A 16,643-nucleotide genomic window follows, 5' to 3' on the forward strand; every position below is an offset into this window, starting at 1 on the left:
TCTTACCACTACGCTAATCGGCCGAGTTCTACTACCTAATTAGGCTATGTATGAAGTCTAAGCAACGCAACCGCCTTGAAGTTGAACATGACATTCGCTGTGTTCTTTCGACAACTGAGCCAAGAATTTCTAAGCTTGTTGCTAAAGCGCAAGAGCACCCTTCCCATTAAAAAATAAATTGCAAAAAGCCATTTTGTTTGTAGCACAGCGAATGTCATGTTCAACTTCAAGGCGGTTGCGTTGCTTGGACTTCATACATACTAGCGCTGAAAAGGCAGGTTTACATAACCATGTAGAAGTGAAAGGCAATAACTGTTTAAGTACAGTTTTGCTTATTTCTGGATATGATGATGCCATGCTTAGCCAGAATTCCGTGAGTGGCAAAGTTTCGAATAGATCTCGGCAACTGGAGTCGTTTTTCAATTCAATCAATTGGTCTTGCAATTCATCTTCCACATTTTCAGGGGAAAGTCGAAACGGATTTTTTGCAAGTGATAGGTCATCAGCACTAACTTCAGGAAAATATGACTTGAATTCGCTTTCCAGCTCTTTCAGATGTTGAACAATATTGGTCTTTAGTTCATCGTTTAACTCGTAAATATCAGACAGGTTGTTAAACATGGCAAAATTGCCGTTTTGAGCTTTTCGTCTCCAGTTTGCCAATTTTCAACAAACGCATTGATCAAGTCCATGTTCTGAATAATGTTTTTTTTCTTTTCCTTGCATTTTCAGGTTAAGGGTGTTTAAAGAATGAAAAATATCTACCAAGTATGCCAAACAAGCAATAAATTTTGCATTGGTAAAGTGAAATGCTAACTCAGGTTTTACATCAGTTAAATAGATTTCCAACTCATCGCGGAGCTCAAACACTCTGCATAAAACGTTCCCTTTAGAGAGCCACCGAACTTTTGGGTAAAACAAAAGGTTTTTATGATCAGATTCCATGTCTTCAGAAAGTTTTCTGAATAGACGAGTGTGCAAAGCGCTGCTCTTCACAAAATTTACTATTTTAATAGTAACGTTAAGCACATCTTGGAGACCACTTGGTAAAGTTTTAGAAGCCAGAGCTTCCCGGTGAATGAAGCAATGAGTAAACATAACGCCAGTAGCCTTTCTTTGCACAAGTGCCTTAAATCCACTTTTGGAACCAAGCATCGCAGGTGCACCGTCAGTGCACACGCCACACAAATTGTCCCAGGATATTCCGTTTTCATTAAAAAAATGGTTGACTTTTTCCATTACATCTGATGCTTTTGTGCTGGTGTTCAAAGCACAGCAGAAGAGTAATTCTTCCTTTACAGAGGTGTCAACTGCATAGCGAACGAAAACCATATTAAGTTGAGAAACTGAAGATACATCGACAGACTCATCCAGCTGGATGGCGAATAGACCAAAAGCAGATTTATTTATTTCAGTTATTACTTGTTCCTTAATGTCTTCTGACATTGCTGCAATTCGTCTCTTTACTGTGTTATTGGATAAAGGAATAGCTTTGAGACTTTTTTCATGTTTATCACCCAGGACAATTCTCGTCATGGCCAGTGCAGACGGTTTAACAACAGTTTCAGCGATATTATGAGCTTTTTTCTGCTTAGCTATAATTTGGCTAACAACGAAAGATGCTTCTGTAAGTTTCTGATCAGTTTGTTGAAAGTTTCCAGTTTTGTCAAGTCGTTGACGTTTACAGCTACATTCTAGTCGTTTAAAATACTCAATGCTTTTATTCTTCAACTCAGGATGATTTTTTTCCAGGTGATTTCTCAATTTACTCGGTCTCAATGACTCATTGCTTAAGACGCGGTAGCATACTACGCACTGTCCCTTTTCGACTCCATGATCATTTAACGAAGTAAATCCAAATTTAACGTAACTATCATCATACTTTCTTTTGTTTGCCATTGAATAATTTAGTATTTAGTAATTTAGTTTAGCACGTCTCGATTTGCAAATTTTTATTCAATCTCTTCTTCGCTCTGCACCTCACAACTATCAGTCCACGACATAAAGAACGCTTGTTTTTAAGTACGATTTCTGGCACATGCAAGCTTAAAAACTCATTGTTACGTAACAATTCCTCCCCGTGGCAGACAGTTTTAAGAATGGCAGTTAAAATTTTTCGGTAAAAAATCTAGAAATTGTTAACAATATAGGAACAGTATAAGTTCAATTACAAATAACTCTGTGGCTCACTGAAACCGTCTTCGTGGCCCACTAGTGGGCCATGGCCCACAGTTTGGGAACCACTGAGCTAGGAGGTTAAAAAATGCTTTGAGAACAATTGACTAAAAAGTCAATTGTGACGTCACTACTGAAAACTTAAACCAACAAATAGGGTGACCCTTTGATTTGAAGTACGATTAGTTAGGATCGATATAAATAATTGTTCAAAAGACTTTAAAGATAAAGAGAGGATTATTGTTCAAATTATACGGTATAGAATATTAACAAGATAAGGTTATGATTCAAGTGAACACTTCAAGGAGAAAGGAAGTTATGGAAGATGCGTGTTTCAGATGCAAGAAAAGGAAGATTTGGCAGACAACTGGCAACACTAGATTACCAATGCAGGAGTTTGAATGCCGAGATTTCGAAAATTAACTGAACAAGGGTGTTCAAATTGGGCAAAAAAAGGATTTTCGGATGGATCCACTACTGCAACAGAGGCACACGTCCACGAATTAACCAATTTAAGCAGCAAGATACTAACTGATTAGAATTAAGGTTAAAAATGAAACAACAAAGTGAAATGGAAAAATAGGCTAGGAATTAATTTAAAACTCGATAAAGCTAAATTTAGGTTAAATAATGAACATATAGCAATTACTGTAGTATACAATTAACACGACATCAATAATTACAGTTTTATATGATTCCTTTCTTGTGAAATGTTTTTCCTTTTCTTCTTAAACCTTGTTCTTCGGGGGAAAAGATAGGGATACCAAGCCCGGGCTGGAATTGCAGATCCCAGGGTTTGATTGGGGTGGAAATAGTTAACTAGGATGGGGGTGGGGATAAAAAAAAGGGGGGGTTTTCAGAACAACTCACTTTTTCTTTAAATTCTTTCTTTTCTTGACTGAGATTTGGAACTAAGCATCCGCACGACAGAACGGTGATCTGAATCTAACTTTAAGCTTTCTTTGTAGCCTTTTCTTTATTTATTTCAGCACTTTCGCAATAAATCACCTGGCTCACTTACTAATCTCTTCACTTTTTCTTTAAATTCTTTCTTTAGTCTCCTCAGTTTTGTCATTGATTTGCAATATGATGATGAACTGTTTTATTTTGGTCAACGACGCACGAGTACAAAATAATTGACACGGCGAGAAGAACACAATAAACATAGCCAGGTCAGAGACTTTAAAGAACCGGCCTGCCACGCCCCGTGGAGGCGGGGAGCGGCGTGATTATGGGGTGGCGATGCACCCGGAAGGGAAATCCACCAGCTTAGGTCGCGGGGGCCAGGCTGGGGAGTCTAGGTACCTGTGGAAGGAAAGTGTGGATCGAGATTTTTGTGCAACTCGTCCGCAAAAGTTAGAATGGCGGAACGGGCCAGGGAGACGGGATTTGCTTTCTGCAAACGCAAAAAGGTCAGCTCACGACGGGCCGGGCGACAGAAGTTTTATAAAGCCAGGCAGCGCCCACGTCTCCATCACGTGACCGTAACACAGGTACGTTTGACTCCTATACCCGGTCTGCCCGTAGGCAGAGCGGATAAACTTTGGGGTCTCCCACGAGGAAGAGAAGCTTAGCTACAAGGACGATTTGAATACTCGTGGGAGACGAAAATTATTTAAAATCTGGAGCAAAGGCTCGATTAATTGGTGTAAAAAAAAAGTTCAGTTGCTGTTTTCAGTCTGATAGCACTAAGGCGAAAGATTTATGCTGTGAGGCGAAAGATTTATTTGCCATGATCCCACCTTATAAGCATGTCTGGTGGTTCTATTTGTGGTACGTTTATGGTCCAGTTTTCCCAAGCCGTTTCGAGCTCTGTTATGACGTGAGCATATTCTAATATGCTGTTATTGATTTTGTATGAATATTCACCCCATTTGGTGTGTTGTTGATATTTTAGATGAATTATTGGTAATGTGCAGTGGTCTGATGATGTGAAGTATTCATGTTTGATGTTATGATAATTTTCAAGTGCATGTTCATTTATGTATATTCTATCTATCCTGGTCTTACTGTTGTGGTTTTGGCGCGTGAACAGTCTTTTGTAAGGATATTCTTGTCTGAATATGTCTGTCAATTGGTTATGATGTATTAATATTCTAAGTGCTGTTTTATCCGGTGTAGTGAAGAAAAATTGCGGCTTAGCAGTGTCTAACGGATCAAGTATCACGTTAAAATCACCAAGTAAGACCACATGTTGATGTTCATATTCCAGCATAGCCTCGGAGAGCAGTTCAAAACAGGACTTTTTCTCTCCGTTGCTCTGCGGAAGGTATGCATTGAATATGTTTATGTTATTTTTACCACATTTGATGTTGAGGTGATGTATTCGATTTTGTACTATGGTGTGATGTGTGATTTCGGACCTATCGTGTATGTCCTTCTTTACGATGAACATTGTCCCTGCATAGAAGGGGGTTCTATCAGGTTCTATGTTGTTGTATGTTATGTAATTGTTATGTTGAGCCCACGTCTCGAGTTGATCGGTGGGGATTCTGTGTGTTTCCTGAATTGCCAGTACAGAGAGTCTGTGAGATGTAAAGAAGTGTTTGACATCTCGCAATTTCTTGGATATTCCGTTGATGTTCATTGAGCCAACCTTGAGGTTGCCCAGTCCGGCGTCCGAATCGTCACTCTCCGTATCTGCGAACATGATTATAGATAGAGAAAGCAGCAGGTTAAAGTTTAAGAAGTCGGACTAGACCGTGTAGATGGCTGGGTCGTCGCCGTCTGAGTCCGTGAGCTCACCCATCGAACTGAAGACATTTCGATGGGGAGGAGAGGTCCCGGGAAGTCCAGCCCGCAAAGACTCTCTCGAAGAAACGGACTCCAGGTCAGTTGACGAGTTCTCATTGTCAACTGAGACCGACGCATCCTTGGAGCTGGCGTGGGATGCGTCATGATCTCTGGGATTCATCGTCTTCGGAGATTCAGGTTGAGTAAACGATCTCCGCGTGTGTGCGAGTTCTTTTGGAGTCGATGTCTTGGACTCTTTGTTGGACATGGGCTTATCCAATTCAGCATCTGGCGAAAAAGTTTTAAAATAAAAAATTAAAAAAGTAAAAAGTAAAAAAGTTTAACTATGGCTTCTCTCATCGTTACTGTCATAGTGTTTTTTAGAAAACAGTTAGTATACATTTCAAGCAAATAATATTTCAAAATGTGCCAACATTTTTGGTAAAAGATTGCGCTGAGGCCATCCGAGCCGGGGGCTGAGTTTTTATTTAATGTATCAATTGCGATCTTAATTTCATCTTTTGTTATTAGTCTTTCATTTTCTTGTGCTTCATCTGCATGTATTGTGGTGTGGTTCAAAATGTTTAGATATTCATCTTGTTCAGTTGGATCAATTTTTCCATCAATTCCCCATAACTTATGGTAAAAATTGTGTGTTTCTGTTAAGATGTCATTTTTGTTGGTTACAACTTTATTGTCCTCTGTATGTAGTTCGGTGATAGTATTATTTTTACCTTGTTTCGTTTCAAGATGAAAGAATCCTTTGCTTGTTTTCTCTGAATCGTTTTGAGGTATTTTGCAGCGAATTTGTGCTCCTCTTTGCGTGTTATTGTGAAATTGTTCAATAACATCGGTAAATTTTGCTCGATCAGATACTAGGTTTGGATGAAATTCGTCTTCAATCTTAGAGTTTAAGATCTGGAGTTGTTGGTTTGCTGTGTCATATGCTTCTCGTTGCATCGTTGCAAGTTGCTGTGAGAGCTCTATCAGCCTATTTTTAAGTATTTCTTTTCCTTTATCCCACCATTCAAGAGTATTTTGAAAGTTTGGTTTTCTTGTTGTCCAATTGGTCCATGTTGTTTCTATTTCGGATATTACATGTTGATGTTGAAAGATGGAGTTATTTACTTTATATGTGTGTTGATCCCATTTTATGTGTGTGTGATAGCTTAATGATAAGGTTGGTGCATTATTATGGTCTGAGTACAAATTTGTGTGATTTGTAATGTTTTCAAAGTGCTTCAAGGTATTGTTGTTTATATATATTCTATCTATTCTTGTTTTTGCTTTTGGGTGTGAATATGTATAGATTGCTTTGTGTGGATGTTTGTATCGAAATATGTCTATTAGTTGAAAATTATTAACCAGTGTTTTAAATGTCTTTTTGTCGTAGGTGTTTGAGAAGGATTGAGGGTTTGCAGTATCTAGAGGGTCTGTGATGAGGTTAAAGTCACCAAGTAGTATTATTTTGTCATCATTCCATTTTTTTAAGTTTGTGGATAGTATTTTTGATAGTGATGTTTTGTCTTTATGATTTTGTGGAAAGTATGCATTGATAATATGCATATCTTCACCATTAATATTGATATGTAGTTGGTGAAGGTGGTTGTTCTTTAAAATAGTATGTCTGGGTTGACCCTTTTGATATATTTCATTTTTTAGTATTATCATAGTTCCTGCACGAAAGCTTGGAGAATCAGGGAATATGTTTGAGAAAAGTTTTATGTTATAAAATTTTTCCCAATTTTCTAATTGTTTAGGTAAAAGTCGATGAGTTTCCTGAATAGCTAAGGCAGAGAGTCTATGAAGCTTAAAGAATTTTATAATGTTGGTAAATTTTTGGAAATTCCATTTATATTGATTGAGCAAATTTTAAGCTTTTTAACTTGCATGTGACAAGTTTGACTCTCTGCTTCAGAAAGCATTTCAGTAGGTGTCAAAAGTATGATACACAATCACATTAGGCTATATTATAGGCTATTTAACACTATGATTATTATTACCTTTTTTTTTCGGTTTTTAGGCGATAAAAGGATTCAATAAAAATTCGTTTTAAATATTATAGTTAGTAAGTATTTTCGTTGTCTCTTGGCAGCTCTTCTTCTTTGTTTGGTTCAAGGGTAGATTTTTCATCGTTTTCTGATGGCGTGAGAGGGTTTTCATCTGTCTGATTCTGGGATGATGTGTCAATCATCAGAGGCATTATGCTTTGTTCTGAATCGGAGGATGAGTTTTTTGAGTAGTTTGGATCTATTTTTTGGGTCTTGTTTTCTAAGGGCGGACTATCTTCAAGAGGTCGCTTATTAGGTCTGATGTAGATGGGTGTTGGTGAATGGTGACTTTCAGGTGCATTTCTTGTTTTAGATATCGGGTGTCTTTGTTGATTGTGTGTTGTTTTCCTTTTCTTTTTCTTTTTCTTCCTTCGTGTGCTTTTCTTTTCCCATGGGTTTGATGCTATGTCAGTGGACTCTCTATCTGAGTATAGTCCTTCTGTGTTAGGGCTTGTAGTACCACTTTCAGTTTCGGCGTTTCTTTGTTGAGTTAGGAGGGCACGTTTTGGGCATTCCGTACCTTGATGTCCTCGGTGTTGGCAATACCCACACAATATCCTCATGGGACATGTTGCATCGAGGTGGCCCAGTCCTTTGCAGAAGCGACAAAGATGTCGTTGAGGTGGATTGTTCATTTTTTGTGTCGTTCGGCACTGTTGGGCTGTGTGCCCCTTCTTTATGCATATATCGCACTGGGCGCAATCTGCTGCCCAATGACCTGGCTTTTTACATATTCTGCACAGGGAGAGATGCTCCTCTCCTGGCTTTGTTATATATATCCATATTCCGTGTACTTTGATTTTGTCTGGGATGTTTTCCAGGTTAATATCCCTCAGGTGGATATGAACATATTCGTTTTTTATGTTTGGGAACTTTTTAAATCTCCCAAAGAAGATTTTTTCGGGTTTTCCCCACTTACAGTCGTTCGCAATGTCTCGTGAAAGTTCTACCGGCCACTCTACTGGAACTGGATACAGTGTGATAATGTCACAGGGTGGTTTTGGCTTCCACGCTGTGATTTCTGGATTTTTGGATTCCACGCTGTTATTGTAGTTCCTTGGAATTGGTAAGCAGTGGGAGTTTGGTGGTCTTTTGCTAGTTGTTCCAGGTTTTCTTTTTCCTCTTCAGTGTGTGTAATCACAAATTGGTGTTCTTTTAGGTTCAATGTGCGCACTCCTTCAAGTCCTTTAGAATATTTGCTTAGAAAGCCATCTTCCATGAAGAAGCTAATAAAATTGTCTATGCTCAGCCAACCTTGGCATTCAGCTTTCACTATCAGTCTTCTTTAGAAGTTGTATGGCTCGCTTGGTATCATTGTTTCGAGCTACTATAGCCTACTGCTTTCTCAGATCACAATTGTGTGTACGAGTATTTGTTAAAATTTTTAAAGCAAAAGTTAAACAGTTTGTAGTATTATAAACTAGCGCATGCAGGTTTTGCCACGTTGGCAGTGAGTACGCTGCTGGCGCTCTAATTAGTCACAAAAAAAACTGCCAACCTTTTCGAAAGAAACCGCTTAAGGCGTTTCTTTTCTTATTTACATCAACAAAATAAAAGTTTTTCCTTTTTGAAGAAATCAGCAGAAAGCCTCAGGGAAAAGAAGCCAGCTGATTGCCTCAAAAAAGCAAAAAAGCAAAATATAAGTAACCACTCTAGATCAGTGGAGCCTAAGGCAGAGTCCACTGATCCAGCTGACGTAGGCTACTCTCTTCACTTCTATATATTTACTATCCTAGGCTAAACTAGACAAAACACAAAGATCATACATATATATCTCCTTTTACTATACTAATTTTACTTTAATCACGAGTTTCTCCCATGAGGCTGGTTTTTTTTTTTTTTTTTTTTTTTTATTATTGAAAAGTAAAAACAGTTGTACAGTAAACAATACAAAAGAAGCAATTGGTGAATGCAATCATATTATTGATACCAATCTGTTGCACAGTATAAGTTATACCTGTATTAAGAGATCAAAGGCATGCGATAGATTTGGAAATTCATTGTAGTTATGATATCACTTTTATGTTTGAGGCTAGTGTTTTATCTCCACAATAACGGTCATCTAACAAGTACGTTCATACAATAGTAGCCCAAAAGATATTCTTATCATGCATATGCCAAAAGGCGTTGTTGTGTTCGACATTAAATCAGATGCATTGCGCAGGCAGGTAGGTAACACATTACCAGTCACAATAAAAGTGTCTATGTTACTGTGCGTCCCACAACGCACATTTGTAGCCAAAAATAAACAAATCAATAAGTAGGAATATAATGTAATGCATGCAATTGCTTAAACGAAGAAGGATCTGCATGTTGCCTCATTGCTCTCTTGTAGTGCAATGATGCTACATGCAGATGGTATATGTGAATATGTATCATTTACTATGGCGCATTTCATAAAATTCACAAGTCAGGTACATACACTGCAAATGATAACAATTAATAGCAGAATTCTTTCGAGAACAGTGGGTTCTTGGTTGTCATGTTCGACTTATGCTACAGTGTGGGGAGTTTGTAAGGGGCGACGGTATTACGGAGGTGTCATTTTGAAGATATTCTTTAATTTTTGTTTTAATAACCCAGAGGGTTGTTTTGGTAAATTTTTTGTTGTCCCACATATATTTATCTCCAATGTCTAGTGAAATTTTCTTTTTAATTATGGTACTCTTAACTGTATTTAGGATCAGCAGAATCAGTAGGCTGTTTGCCTGTCTGCTTGGAAAATGGTTGTATAGGATTATATCAGTTGTAAGCTTAATCTTTTGTTTTGTTATTGAATGATATAGCTTTTCTATTTTTTTCCAAATTGATTTCGTGAAGGTACATTCAGTTAACAGGTGTTTTATATTGTCAACAGCCATTTTGCAAAATTTGCACTGAGTAATTTTGTTCTGGCTGCAACGCCATGAGTTAGATTGTTTGTAAAAATCGCCCCATTTAAAAGCTGAATGTGCTATTCGATAGCAGATCGATATGTCAGAGTTTGAAAAGTATGGTTTGATATTTTTCTTCATAAGGAGCGTTTCTGACCAGCTTATTGGTTCATTGTTTTGGCTCTTACTTTCAGTTTTAGTTTCTTTTTGTGCTTTTAGGGTTGTGTATATTGTATTATATGATATATCAGTCCAGTCAAGATTGTGTTTTCGGAGTTGGAGAAAAGTGCGAAAAATATCAGAATAAAACGAATTTGGGCAATCAGAGTGTGGTTCACTTAGGTTATACAATTTTTGGTTGATGTGCCTTATTTCATAGTTTAGATTGTACTTTGCCCATTCATGCCATAGTTCTGTAGCTTTATCGAGTGTGGACAGGTGTCTAATTCTGTCAGCTCTGCTGGTTTGAAATTTTGTTTCTATGTCAATCATTTTTAATCCTCCGTTTTTAACTTCTGCAATGATTTTTGTTCTGCTTAATTGCTCAATTGGAGATGGATACCATAGAAAATTGTATAAGATTTTGCTTAAGGATTGGATATGCTTTTTTTGTGGGTAAAGAACCCTTCCCATGTGAAGAGATATAGGCACGAGGAGAGTATTTATTATGGTGATTTTTCCTAGAAGGGAGAGTGGTCGAAATTTATGAATGTTGGCAGTCGTTTCAGTTTGTTTTATCACTTTTTCCCAGTTAAGAGTGTCTAGTTTTTTGTTGTTGTTTCCTAGCCAGATTCCAAGGATTTTTATTTCATTTTGAATTTGAATATGTGGGTAATGTTGCTGTACTTCACTTTGTAACTCAGGTTGTGATACAAGCATTTGTGTTTTATTTTCGTTGATTTTTTGTCCTGACATTTGTTGGTAAAGTTTTAATTCTTTAAGTATTTCAGTAATAGAATTAAGGTTATTTGTGATAAACGTTGTGTCGTCTGCGTATTGTTCGATTTTTACTGCTTTTTTATTTATGGAGAAGCCTTTTATTGATGCATTGCTCTCTATGCGGCGTGTGAGTACATCGGCACATATTATAAAAAAGAGCATGCTCAGAGGGCATCCTTGTCGGATGCCTCGCCTAATGTCGATTTTTTTTGTTAGTGCTCCATTCATTTCAACTCGACTAGAGATGTTTGAGTATAGGCTATAAGAGTTAAGTATGAAATCATCACTGGCTTAAATCCAATTTTTTGCAGTATTTTGTACAGAAAAGAATGTTCCACTCTGTCAAACGCTTTTTCAAAGTCTGTTACCATTATATATAATTTTCTGTTTTTTAGTTTTGCTGCTTCGATGGCTGCTTGAATATTCATTGTAGCGTGTTCAATTCGTCTGTTCGGTAGACCACATTTTTGGTTGGGTTGAATCAGTGTTTTCATTAAGGGGGTGATTCTATTGGCTAGGATTTTGCTTAAAATTTTGTAATCCGTGTTCAATAATGAGATTGGTCTCCAATTTTTCAGCGATGATTTATCTCCTTTTTTGTGAAAAAGTTTAACTATGGCTTCTCTCATCGTTACTGTCATAGTGTTTTTTAGAAAACAGTTAGTATACATTTCAAGCAAATCATATTTCAAAATGTGCCAACATTTTTGGTAAAAGATTGCGCTGAGGCCATCCGAGCCGGGGGCTGAGTTTTTATTTAATGTATCAATTGCGATCTTAATTTCATCTTTTGTTATTAGTCTTTCATTTTCTTGTGCTTCATCTGCATGTATTGTGGTGTGGTTCAAAATGTTTAGATATTCATCTTGTTCAGTTGGATCAATTTTTCCATCAATTCCCCATAACTTATGGTAAAAATTGTGTGTTTCTGTTAAGATGTCATTTTTGTTGGTTACAACTTTATTGTCCTCTGTATGTAGTTCGGTGATAGTATTATTTTTACCTCTTTTCGTTTCAAGATGAAAGAATCCTTTGCTTGTTTTCTCTGAATCGTTTTGAGGTATTTTGCAGCGAATTTGTGCTCCTCTTTGCGTGTTATTGTGAAATTGTTCAATAACATCGGTAAATTTTGCTCGATCAGATACTAGGTTTGGATGAAATTCGTCTTCAATCTTAGAGTTTAAGATCTGGAGTTGTTGGTTTGCTGTGTCATATGCTTCTCGTTGCATCGTTGCAAGTTGCTGTGAGAGCTCTATCAGCCTATTTTTAAGTATTTCTTTTCCTTTATCCCACCATTCAAGAGTATTTTGAAAGTTTGGTTTTCTTGTTGTCCAATTGGTCCATGTTGTTTCTATTTCGGATATTACATGTTGATGTTGAAAGATGGAGTTATTTACTTTATATGTGTGTTGATCCCATTTTATGTGTGTGTGATAGCTTAATGATAAGGTTGGTGCATTATTATGGTCTGAGTACAAATTTGTGTGATGTGTAATGTTTTCAAAGTGCTTCAAGGTATTGTTGTTTATATATATTCTATCTATTCTTGTTTTTGCTTTTGGGTGTGAATATGTATAGATTGCTTTGTGTGGATGTTTGTATCGAAATATGTCTATTAGTTGAAAATTATTAACCAGTGTTTTAAATGTCTTTTTGTCGTAGGTGTTTGAGAAGGATTGAGGGTTTGCAGTATCTAGAGGGTCTGTGATGAGGTTAAAGTCACCAAGTAGTATTATTTTGTCATCATTCCATTTTTGTAAGTTTGTAGATAGTATTTCTGATAGTGATGTTTTGTCTTTATGATTTTGTGGAAAGTATGCATTGATAATATGCATATTTTCACCATTAATATTGATATGTAGTTGGTGAAGGTGGTTGTTCTTTAAAATAGTATGTCTGGGTTGACCCTTTTGATATATTTCATTTTTTAGTATTATCATAGTTCCTGCACGAAAGCTTGGAGAATCAGGGAATATGTTTGAGAAAAGTTTTATGTTATAAAATTTTTCCCAATTTTCTAATTGTTTAGGTAAAAGTCGATGAGTTTCCTGAATAGCTAAGGCAGAGAGTCTATGAAGCTTAAAGAATTTTATAATGTTAGTAATTTTTTGGAAATTCCATTTATATTGATTGAGCAAATTTTAAGCTTTTTAACTTGCATGTGACAAGTTTGACTCTCTGCCTCAGAAAGCATTTCAGTAGGTGTCAAAAGTATGATACACAATCACATTAGGCTATATTATAGGCTATTTAACACTATGATTATTGTTACCTTTTTTTTTCGGTTTTTAGGCGATAAAAGGATTCAATAAAAATTCGTTTTAAATATTATAGTTAGTAAGTATTTTCGTTGTCTCTTGGCAGCTCTTCTTCTTTGTTTGGTTCAAGGGTAGATTTTTCATCGTTTTCTGATGGCGTGAGAGGGTTTTCATCTGTCTGATTCTGGGATGATGTGTCAATCATCAGAGGCATTATGCTTTGTTCTGAATCGGAGGATGAGTTTTTTGAGTAGTTTGGATCTATTTTTTGGGTCTTGTTTTCTAAGGGCGGACTATCTTCAAGAGGTCGCTTATTAGGTCTGATGTAGATGGGTGTTGGTGAATGGTGACTTTCAGGTGCATTTCTTGTTTTAGATATCGGATGTCTTTGTTGATTGTGTGTTGTTTTCCTTTTCTTTTTCTTCCTTCGTGTGCTTTTCTTTTCCCATGGATTTGATGCTATGTCAGTGGACTCTCTATCTGAGTATAGTCCTTCTGTGTTAGGGCTTGTAGTACCACTTTCAGTTTCGGCGTTTCTTTGTTGAGTTAGGAGGGCACGTTTTGGGCATTCCGTACCTTGATGTCCTCGGTGTTGGCAATACCCACACAATATCCTCATGGGACATGTTGCATCGAGGTGGCCCAGTCCTTTGCAGAAGCGACAAAGATGTCGTTGAGGTGGATTGTTCATTTTTTGTGTCGTTCGGCACTGTTGGGCTGTGTGCCCCTTCTTTTTGCATATATCCCACTGGGCGCAATCTGCTGCCCAATGACCTCGCTTTTTACATATTCTGCACAGGGGGAGATGCTCCTCTCCTGGCTTTGTTATATATATCCATATTCCGTGTACTTTGATTTTGTCTGGGATGTTTTCCAGGTTTATATTCCTGAGGTGGATATGAACATATTCGTTTTTTATGTTTGGGAACTTTTTAAATCTCCCAAAGAAGATTTTTTCGGGTTTTCCCCACTTACAGTCGTTCGCAATGTCTCTTGAAAGTTCTACCGGCCACTCTACTGGAACTGGATACAGTGTGATAATGTCACAGGGTGGTTTTGGCTTCCACGCTGTGATTGTTATTGTAGTTCCTTGGAATTGGTAAGCAGTGGGAGTTTGGTGGTCTTTTGCTAGTTGTTCCAGGTTTTCTTTTTCCTCTTCAGTGTGTGTAATCACAAATTGGTGTTCTTTTAGGTTCAATGTGCGCACTCCTTCAAGTCCTTTAGAATATTTGCTTAGAAAGCCATCTTCCATGAAGAAGCTAATAAAATTGTCTATGCTCAGCCAACCTTGGCATTCAGCTTTCACTATCAGTCTTCTTTGGAAGTTGTATGGCTCGCTTGGTATCATTGTTTCGAGCTACTATAGCCTACTGCTTTCTCAGATCACAATTGTGTGTACGAGTATTTGTTAAAATTTTTAAAGCAAAAGTTAAACAGTTTGTAGTATTATAAACTAGCGCATGCAGGTTTTGCCACGTTGGCAGTGAGTACGCTGCTGGCGCGCGAAAAGAAAAAAAAAAAAAATCTAATTAGTCACAAAAAAACTGCCAACCTTTTCGAAAGAAACCGCTTAAGGCGTTTCTTTTCTTATTTACATCAACAAAATAAAAGTTTTTCCTTTTTGAAGAAATCAGCAGAAAGCCTCAGGGAAAAGAAGCCAGCTGATTGCCTCAAAAAAGAAAAAAGCAAAATATAAGTAACCACTCTAGATCAGTGGAGCCTAAGGCAGAGTCCACTGATCCAGCTGACGTAGGCTACTCTCTTCACTTCTATATATTTACTATCCTAGGCTAAACTAGACAAAACACAAAGATCATACATATATATCTCCTTTTACTATACTAATTTTACTTTAATCACGAGTTTCTCCCATGAGGCTGGGCTCATCAGTATCGCACCGTATTCTGCCACAAATTTATTCGACCACCGCTTTACCAGTCAGTTTAACTCTTATCTTTGTGGAAACAAAGAAAGAGCCAACAAAACCAGCAGGCGCCAGGGCAGAGGACATTGTGAAGAAAGGGGCGTTCTTCCCGGCTATCAGCACAAGGCTGAGCACTCACTAGTCATGGGCGAAACACGTGTCTGTCGCTGTCAATTCTTGCTACAAATCGGCTGCCGAGAAACATATTGTTGATTGGATGGTCTGAATGGCTTAGCGTGGAAGCTACACCGTTATGGTTGGCGAATCGCAGCTGCTCGCTGTACTAGTGAGTGCTCAGCCTTGTGCTGATAGCCGGGAAGAACGCCCCTTTCTTCACAATGTCCTCTGCCCTGGCGCCTGCTGGTTTTGTTGGCTCTTTCTTTGTTTCCACAAAGATAAGAGTTAAACTGACTGGTAAAGCGGTGGTCGAATAAATTTGTGGCAGAGTACGGTGCAATACTGATGAGCCCAGCCTCATGGGCGAAACACGTGTCTGTCGCTGTCAATTCTTGCTACAAATCGGCTGCCGAGAAACCACTGCATTGTCGACGTATTAACTTTTTTCTGGAAAATTTTAGAGCTGTTTTTACTCTTTGCTAAAATCATGAAAGTAAATTTTTTCCCAAATTGAAAGAGTTTAAGGCCATAACTGAACACTTTTTTGTTTCATTTTTAAAAGGCATAATTAAAAAAAGGGCCCATTAGTGGATTTTGAGGGCCCAAGGTGGTACCCACACGGCCCTGCGTGGAATGGAATATCATGGGATTCCCATCGTGGGAAAGCAACTAAACAAATCTCAGGCATAAACAGTTTCAAGTCTGGACTTGAGTTTCAGCTGATTCTTCATTGAAACAAACGCCCAATCGCGATCTCATTGTTTGTAGTGTATTTCTCTTGTTGCCATGAGGCGGTCTACAAATACCTGACTCGATGAGGGATCAAGTAAAAGCGGCCCCAGAGATCAAGATTAAAATAAATTGCAAACAAAATGAGAGATTCTTCTCTTTCAAGGTTTAGGCTTACGTAGATTGTTTCAAGTCCAGAGCTTGGTAGATTCATCGGTCTTAATAAAAAAATTAAAGTGATGTCTTTCTGAAATTTTTTTTTACAGTGAAAACATAAAAAATCAAACTTTCTAGGCTGATTTACAAATTTAAGTTTTAAATTTAAGATTTAAGTTTTGCAAATTAAATTTTCAAGCTTAAATTATTAAATTTAATTTGAATTAAAGTTAGGCCTACATTAAAGTTTTGCATTGTCTATTTATCTTATTAATTTTACTTTAAAAAAAGGGCCATTAGTGGATTTCCGGGGTCCCAAGTTAGTACCCACACGGCCCTGCGTGGAATGGAATATCATGGGATTCCCACCGTCACTTTTTTTAATAATAAATTGCAAACAAAATGAGAGATCCTTCTCTTTCAAGACTGAGGCTTACTAAGATTCTTTCAAGTCCAGAGCTTGGTAGATTCATCAGACTTAAATAAAAATTTTAATTATGTCTTTTTGAAATTAATTTTTTTACAGTGAAAAAGTTAAAAAATCAAATCTTGATATTGAATGGAAAAATGATATTGAAGACTGGTCAGGACTTGATTATATAACTGCCAAAAAATCCCACAACAGAGAAACTTGCGCTTCATTGCCTCCAACCTTCGACGAGAAAAAGGAACTTAATGATGATGATGA

The 16,643-nt window shown here is 37.4% G+C and overlaps 1 protein-coding gene across 1 annotated transcript; it reads right to left on the reverse strand.

Moving 5' to 3' along the window:
* Nucleotides 1–666: 666 nt before the first annotated feature.
* Nucleotides 667–1,536, reverse strand: LOC145778320 (protein FAM200A-like). The gene has a single exon (XM_082589785.1). It carries the CDS (start codon nucleotides 1,534–1,536, stop codon nucleotides 667–669), a length of 870 nt encoding a protein of 289 aa, XP_082445911.1.
* Between the last annotated feature and the right edge of the window lie 15,107 nt (nucleotides 1,537–16,643).

This window comes from Aplidium turbinatum, chromosome 10 (assembly GCF_918807975.1).
Source record: "Aplidium turbinatum chromosome 10, kaAplTurb1.1, whole genome shotgun sequence".
NCBI lineage: Eukaryota > Metazoa > Chordata > Ascidiacea > Aplousobranchia > Polyclinidae > Aplidium > Aplidium turbinatum.

Bases quoted from the DNA above. Each gene is read 5' to 3' on its own strand.
- LOC145778320 (XM_082589785.1), bottom strand. From the start codon at position 1,536: ATGACGAGAATTGTCCTGGGTGATAAACATGAAAAAAGTCTCAAAGCT.